We start from the raw sequence: 8,046 nt of genomic DNA, 5'->3' as shown, positions 1-8,046 counted from the left end.
CACCCTGCCATGACTGCGTACTGGGACAGCCCTCAGCCAGTGTGGCCTATGTCCTCAGGACACGGGGTCACTCTGTCCAACTCCAGGAGCCCCTCCTGCCCACACTGAGGCTGTGTCCTCCAGCTGGCGCCTAGTGCAGTGCCCTGCCCTGGGCATGTGGGGCGGCAATCCCAGCAGCGCACAAGGAGCTCTGACCACCGCCTCGGGAAACAGAGGCCAACGCAGCTCCAGGGCCGGCCGCTTACTTCGGGCACGCGCAGGGGCAGACCTGGGGGCTTCCTCACCTCCGCCCAGGACCGCAGCCTGCCGGGACTGGGCTGCCCGCAGAATCACTCCGCCCCTGCCCCTACCCCACCTCCCGAGAAGGCCCATCTTACACAGGCCCCGGCCCTGCAGGAGCTCGGCACTGAAGTCACCTAGACGCGTGGCGGGATACTTTGTCACTCGTTCCACAAGGGTCTAAGTCGTTTATTGCCGGTAAGTTACAGCGCTTCAGAATGCGCACTGCATGGGGGCAGACGCTTTCAAACCCTGGATGCGAGACGTGAGGTGTGTCGCCGGCAGTCGGCGCTCTCACGTCACTGAAGGAAAGGTCGAGAACTCGGGGCGCGCAGAGTTAGCAATTTTGTTCTCTTCGGTTTCTTGTGACTGAATTTGAGTAGGTAACGTCCACATTACTGCAGACAGAGCCACCACCGGGAATTACTAAGTGACTGTGTGCCGGGACCCCGCTCTCTGAGAAGGAAGCACTCGGCCGTGGAGGGCGGTGGGAGCGGGCGCGGGCTCCCGGCGGCCTCTGCGGGAATCGTCTGCTGAGTACGAAGAGCTCTCTGCGCACGTCCCTCGCAGGGGTGTTCACGACCGTGGACTCCGTGACTCAGCAGCTGGCGATGACGCCCAGCCACGGCGCCAACCCCTGCCTCCCCTCCGTCAGGCTGACGCCTGTTTGGTCATCCTGGAAACGAGAACACAAGGAGAGTCGGGGAGGGGGGCGCAGCCGCACCGCCAGCGGCACAGGCCTGGGAGGGCTTTAAGGACACACGTCGGTAACACGCATCTCAGAGAACACTTCTACAAAAACACCAACATCCAATTCCTCGCGGTCCCGATTGAGTCTGCGCCGCAGGGTGTCACCTGCCCGGCCACTGCTTCAAGTTCCGCAGCGCAGTTTGCTCGGCGTCAGGTTTCACACTCACACCCCGAAATCCCAAAGGCCTCGTAGCTGAGACCAGGCCCCACCCTCCCCGACCCTGCACTCGAAAGAACGACCTGGGTCTGCGTACTTGTGCTTGATGAGCCGCGTCCCCTGGACCAGCTGAGCCACCTCATTGGTGGCGTGGCAAGCGAACAGGAGCCAGTTGCGAGGCTGCACCTTGTAGGCGAATCTCATGAAGGTCAGGGAGTAACAGCAGAGGGCTGCGGAGGTACCGGAGCGAAGGGAAGCAGGGGCTTACCGTCGGGAGGGCGGGTGTGGGCGGCACCCTGGGGTCGGCCGCCTCGAACAGAAAAGGGGTCTGTCTCTTCCGCTAAGACATCGGCAGAGTGAGAGTCACTGCTCGCGGGCACCTCGGATGGGAAGCCTGCCAGAGGCCTCCAAATGCCGGGGACAGCAGTTCCAGCCCCGGTCACTGTTCCCTAGGGCTATTTACCGTCCCTCACCCGAGGGACCTGCTGTGTAAGCCCCGCGACAGTTCTAGGGTCAAATATTGGGGTTTTGGGTAAACTTCTGAACTCGTTTCCCAAACACTGTGCATTTCAAGAGAGTGCACCCCTCCTCGGGGTGCAGGGAGCATGAGGGCAAACAGCACCTCAGTTCTCCCCGTTGTGTTTCAGTCTCCCTGCTGCCTGTGGGGGGGACGCCTTCCACACACTGTCACTTTCTGACGGGGACTGTCCTGTCTGGGGCTGCTGGAACCGTGCAGGTGAAAGCCCTCTAGGGGCCCACAGCCGCACACTCACCGAACGTCATCCGCCCGCTGATAATCTCCGGAGACTTCTGCATGTCGTTGATGGCGGCGATGGGGAGACCCCAGTTGGCGACTGGGCCCCAGAAGTGCTATAAAAGGGAGGGAAGGGAGAGGAGGGGGGAGGTGGAGCTGGGGACAGAGCGCCCTCCCCGCCCAGCCGGGTGTGCACCGAGGGAAACCAGACCCAGCGTCCACGCGGCGCAGGCTGGCCAGTGAGCTGTCCCGGTGCCCGCCTGCCACTCAGCGGCCCTTCCCAGGTGGGCCCCAGGCCAGAGAGGACTTGGCAGCTCGCCAAGGTGCAGCCAACTTCCAGGTTACAACTGAGCAACCTCTGACTGTCCCGTTTAGAGAACTGTAAAATGAGATTAACTTCTTACACAATCCCTGCTTGCCACAACTTAAAATTTGTGGTAACTTTTCTCTACAATTTAATGTTTAAATATACAAACACTCGTTTTTAAAACTGTCATTAGGATATTTGACAATGCATCTTACAATGCAGAGTCTACACCAGACCCTCTTTCAGAAGAAAGGAACCCGTTGTAAGAGGGAGAGGTGCTCTCGGTCGGGCGAACGGCCCTGAGATCTGAGAACCTGGAAGTCCACGCTCGGAACCCCAGCTGCTCGGCAGTCCAGACTGGAACACACTGCCAAAGTCATGGCGATAACCTGGGTTTCAAAAACGGACCAGCAGCTTCTCACTCCGCCACAGCGCAGCTGTCCTGAGAGCCCACACGGCAGGGACGCTGCGGTGCCCCGCCCACGGCGCCAGCGCCCCGCCCACCGCGCCAGTGCTGCTGGCAGAGGCGCTATCTCAAGCAAAGGGAGCCGGGTCCGCTGTCCGTCTCGCTGTTAGTACAGACATCTGCACAAGCCCGAACGGAAGGAGGAGCAGTTTTCTTACCGTACTATTTTGTGAGAGATCACCGAGGTTCAGACGGGGGAAACATGAAAAAAAGAAAACAGGAAGAAACGGTCAGACAGTGAGTGTCAAAGGCCAGGTTCCATCAGGTCACCCCAGCTGGACAGCACGCAGGTCTCGGCGACAGGGCGGCTGCGCTCTCCCCGGCCCCCGAAGGCCTAGTAGTGTTTCTAATGACAACTCGGACTTTAATTACGCCTTAATTTCATTGAAAAAACCTTACAGTGCTCCAACAGGAATATAATGCAAGTCACAAATAGGAGCCACATACATAACTTAAAATCTCCTAAAAGACAAAGAGGAGTTAACTTTATTAAGTCTATTTATTCCGACATATCAGAAGTACTTAAATTTGGACACAGAACCAGTGGAAGCTCATCAAGGTGGCATCGTCTGCTTTGTCCCTGGACCGGGAGGCTGCTGTGCGCCGACACCCTGGCACATTGCCGTCGGCAGGTTTCCAGTGCTCGCCTTGTTGGTGGCTTGTGTCTCAGCCTGCCCAGCTTAAAGTGACCACGTCCTTGAAAATGACAAGCTGGAGAGGGGCACAGCGCCGTGGAGCCCCACCAACGAGCCCCCACGTTCCCTCGCAGCCCCCGCGGTTGCCTTCCAGGACCACCAGGGCCGGGTCTGAGCACAGGCCCGGACCCAGCCACCCGACAGCGGCGGCGCTTCTTCCCCCACAGAAATGCCGTTCAGGGAGCAGCACTTAAGTCTAATGTCACCTTGGGGGCAATTTACTTTCAATTCAGTGCCTTCTCCTTGACTTATATTACAGCTCAAATAACACAACAGTACTTTCGATCCAAAAGTCCTACATGCAAGCAATCATGAAAAGAACACCGGTCGCTCCACATTAAATAGTGATTTGATGATTGCAAAACAGTCTGAGAACCACGTCCTTTTCTAAGCATCCCTGGAAAATAAAAAACCCACAACTCAGCAGCCCTTAATTCTACATCGGAGATGTCCAAGTACTCATTTACAAAAATCTAAAAATCCCATTTGTGCAGAGCCAAATGAGGAGAAGAAAAAAAAACCTTCTTGGTGTGTATAAGAATCTGTTCCAAAGAAAGATAAATTCATAAGCAACAAACTGCAATCTGGGGAGCGTAATGTACAACTGTATAAAAAAGTCCTTGATTTTCTATTTGGTATGCTGCTTTAATTTTATTTCGGTGAAGGTTAAAAAATAAAACCCCAAAACGTATAGGTAAAGGTTTTCTTGGGTTCACTCATGACCTTGACCTCTCGTGAAAGGAGAAACCTCTCTTCCCGGGTGAGAAAGACCGACGGGGGTGGAAAGGAGGACAACTAGCACTGAATAAGCTTTATCTTGTTTTTCTCCTTAATTTGGAACTGCGATGGGTTGCTCCGGTCTAAGCTCATTTTTATTTTCCTGGGCCCCCTTGTGTGGCCATGCTCAGGCTCCCATCTCCCCGAGGTCGCTGCCAGGACTGTCAGCTTCCTCTGAAAGTGCTGAGTGACCTGGGCAACATGCGACTCACGCCTGCAGCACCAAAAGGCTCCACCGGCAGCCTGGCACCACCATCTGCTTATACCGGCATGGCACGTGGGGTAAGGCTTTGAGACTGTAGCTCAGGGTGTCAAACTCATGTTCACCAGGGGCCACATCAGCCTTGCAGCTGCCTTCAAAGGGCTGAATATAACTTTAGGACTGTGTACATAGAACTACTCCTTAAGAGTTGAGCGAGAGCTCGGCGCTGCCTCTGTGGAGAAATAAGGTGCCGGGCCGGATAAAACAAGGTGGAGGGCCGGACCAGCCCATGGGCCTTGTGTTCCCACCTGTGGTGTGGATGCAGGTCTCCTGTAGGCTGAAGTGTTCACCTGAATGTTACCTATTCTCACCACTGTTATCTGATTTTCTAGTTCAAGTTAAAATGAGGGAGTGTTCTAACCAGTGGGCTGCGTGATATTCAACTGTACGTAGCGGGCAGAACTGAACTGGACGACAGGAAAGAGGTCAGTTCTGCCTCAGGCTCGCAGCTTCGTTTGGGAGGGTCAGTCCCACCACAGGGAAGTTAAAACACAGGCTGGGCAGCGGGCAGGAGCAGCACACAGAGAAGGGAGACCCGGGCGGGAACAGACGTGCAGGGCAAGGACCCAGCGCCTGACTCCTTTCAAAGCGATCCTTGGACACTGCTCTTTTCCTTTAGACTCTAATCTGCATGCCTGTTTAGCCCCACACGTGTGGGGTCCTGGGGTCCTGGGCTTCCTGTGAGGTGTAGAGACCAGTTTTCTCATGTGGCAAGTGAAGTGTTGAGTCCCCTGATTCCTGAGGTCTGTCCCAACTCTCACGACCTTAACTTGGGAAAGATTTCCCATTATTCCACTGCTGCGTCTCTCCTGGTTAACAAGGGCAAGTCCTTAAAGCTCCCTGGAAACTGGTAAGTTAAAATTAACAGAATAAAATATTGTAGTGACCAAGCATATTCACTGCAAACACCCCACTGATTTGGGACTTATAAGAGTCGTAGTAAGTGACCGACCTCACACTCCATGACCCAGGTCCTCCTTGAGAAACAGCCTTTGCACACGCATCCAAACACATCTGTGCAAACAAAACGCCCGTCCCCTCTCGGCAAGGGCGGTGGGCCCCTGGTGCCACCCATCTGCACAGCCGTGCCGCGCCCAGCCCGGGGCGTCCCACCTCAGAACTCACCGCCCACTCTCACTCCTCCTTTCCCAAAATTTGGAGACAGAATGACAGGAGGGAAACTGTCGTCTCCTTTTACTCCATCATAAGGTATCTGCGAAATATCTTCTTTAAAAATATGAATGAGAGAACCAGGAAGTTCCTGACCCAAGACCCTCCAAAGGTGAGAAGGAGGAGCCAGTAAGAAGAGGGGCGGAAGGCACAGAGCCAGTGCCGGGAACCCAGGGCGTGAAACACACGTGGTAACAGCAAAAGGGAAGCTGTCAAGCATGGCACTGTGTCATCAGGGATCAGTAACCAGCCCAGGGCAATGCAGCTGGACAGCCAAGGGCCAGGGTCACTCAAACCCACCACCGAGGGTTAACGACATGCACTCAGGAAACAGGGACACCTCTCCTCCCTGACGTATGGTCAACAGACCCTTCCTCTGTGGTGGATGCCAGGTGACCACCAGCACACTCCTTCCTGGGTGTGGTGTAAAAGCTTTCTGTTCAGTTACACCGACCAGCGTTCCCCGAGGCCACACCTGACCCCGGGGAGATTTGGCACCGGGTGCGAACCCTGGGCACGATCACTGCCGTGGGGACACTGCGCCACAGGGACCGGGGCGGAGCCTCCTGTCTCCACTGGGCTCAGCCTTTCCGACACACCAACCTGACCTGCTGCTCCCACCCATGGACTAACACGTCCTCGTCACCGTCACAGTGTTGCTTAACCACACAACCTTCTTTTTCTGTAAAGTCAGGAGGGCAGCTTGTCTTCCCAAACTTGCCCTACCACACGGGAGACTGAATTATCTTTCTTACCCTACCGCTCTGTGAAACTCGAAGTCAACAGCACTGCAGTGAAAGCCAGGATTAAAAAATAGCCCTTTTCCCACTGGTGAAAGTCAGCAGCCTCCAGCTGCACCCTTGGGCGGTCTCAACCGGGGCTGCTCTCCCTTCACGACTGACTGCACTGCTAACCAGCGAGCGACACAGCCCAGGACCCACACAGAACACCAACATCACACTGCAAGTAAACGATTCAACACTGCTTCCAAGTTGTATTAAATATTTTGAAATTACACTAAGCATCTGGGCCTTGGCTGGATGCTCAGGCGGTTGGAGGATCCACCCAGAGCCAAGGTCAAGGGTCCGATCCCAGGTCCGAGAAGAGTCAACCGGGGAAGGGTAAATAAGGGGAACAACAGATCCTTGTTCCCCCCCCCCCGCTCCTTCCTCTCTCTAAAATCGATAAATTAAAAAAAATTGAAATGAGCATCTGAAGATCAGAGGTGACAGGAAATACAGAAAGTGTGTCTTCTGGCCTTTCGGCCACGAACGCTATTTGTTTCTATCTGGAAAGGCAGAGTAAATGGAAAACAGAAGTGGAAAACTTTGTCCTTGGCGACACATTATTTTACACTGGTTGGCAGTGTACTCTCATTTGAAAACATTTTAGATCCTTCGCTTAGTCTTCAGGTTCGAAAAATAACATCGAAAGGCGAACTCAGCTCGGCACCGTTATTTCCGCAGCTCCCGGAGCTCCGGGGCGGCTGGGGTTCACCTTCAAGAGCGCGGGCTGCTCAGTGCAGGGAACGCGCGCGCTCGCCCAGCGCCAGCCCGGGCCGTCCCACCCGGCGCAGGCCCGGCCGCCAGAGGCCGCGCGGCGGAGCGCCGGCGCCCCTCGGCCAGAAACTGGCCCCGCGCTGTCCCGTTCCTCCTCCCTGGATCCCACCCCGTCTCCCGGGGCACCGGTCCGGCTACTTCGCTGCCCGCGCCCCGCTGTCCCGAGCCCCCGTTCCCCTGCCGCGGAGCCCCCTCGCTGCCGTCCGGAGCCCATTGCTCTGCCGGCCCCCGCCCCGAGCCCCTCATCCCGGGCGGGTCGGCCCCGGCCTCCAGGAGCCCTCGCGGGGTCCATCTGGGGGAACTCGTCACCTCATGAGGTAGTCCCGGAAGTCCTTGCTCCGGACATAGTCCGCCGCCTTCCGCACCAGAGCGCCCGCCATGGCTGCACCGGACCCCAGGCCACCCTCGATGCCCTCGCCGCCGCTCCACGGAGACCCAACAACAGCCGGCCGAGCGGACGAAGCTCCCACCGCACCCGCCCGCCGGTCGCGTCACGACAGCTCCGCCCCGCCTTACGGCCGCCGGCTCCTGGCCTATGGGAGGGCTCGAGGCGGGAGGCAACCAGCGGATTGGCTTGCGCGCGCCGCACACCTTCTCCCCGCCCCTCGGCGGCGCGCGAGGCGGGGCTTCTGTGGTCAGGTGGCCGGGCCCGGCGATTGGCTGGCGGTTACTAAGCTTTGGCGCTCGGGCGCGGCGTCCCCGCAAGGACAATGCGGCCCGGATCTCCCGGCGGCCGGTTCAGCGGCCGGTTCAGCGCCCGGATCCTCCACGCTTCCGCCTGGGCCCGCAGAATAGTGGGCGCAGGGCGGGGCGCACGAGGGCGGTCGCGTCCCTGTCCTGGGACAAAGGCCACCTGAGCCTAGCGAGGCG

At 57.3% G+C, this 8,046-nt stretch overlaps 1 protein-coding gene across 1 annotated transcript; it reads right to left on the bottom strand.

The window, feature by feature from the left end:
* Positions 1-447: 447 nt before the first annotated feature.
* MPC1 (mitochondrial pyruvate carrier 1) lies at positions 448-7,677 on the bottom strand. The gene is made up of 5 exons (XM_053668719.1): positions 7,486-7,677; positions 3,683-3,686; positions 1,960-2,056; positions 1,284-1,416; positions 448-955 (listed from the first exon to the last, which is right to left on the bottom strand). Exons 1-5 carry the CDS (start codon positions 7,554-7,556, stop codon positions 931-933), a joined length of 330 nt encoding a protein of 109 aa, XP_053524694.1. The 5' UTR covers positions 7,557-7,677; the 3' UTR covers positions 448-930.
* Between the last annotated feature and the right edge of the window lie 369 nt (positions 7,678-8,046).

The sequence above is a fragment of the Artibeus jamaicensis genome, unplaced genomic scaffold, assembly GCF_021234435.1.
Source record: "Artibeus jamaicensis isolate MK-2021 breed Jamaican fruit bat unplaced genomic scaffold, CSHL_Jam_final contig_497, whole genome shotgun sequence".
Taxonomy (NCBI): Eukaryota; Metazoa; Chordata; class Mammalia; order Chiroptera; family Phyllostomidae; genus Artibeus; species Artibeus jamaicensis.
This window is presented reverse-complemented; position numbering and strand designations above follow the sequence as displayed.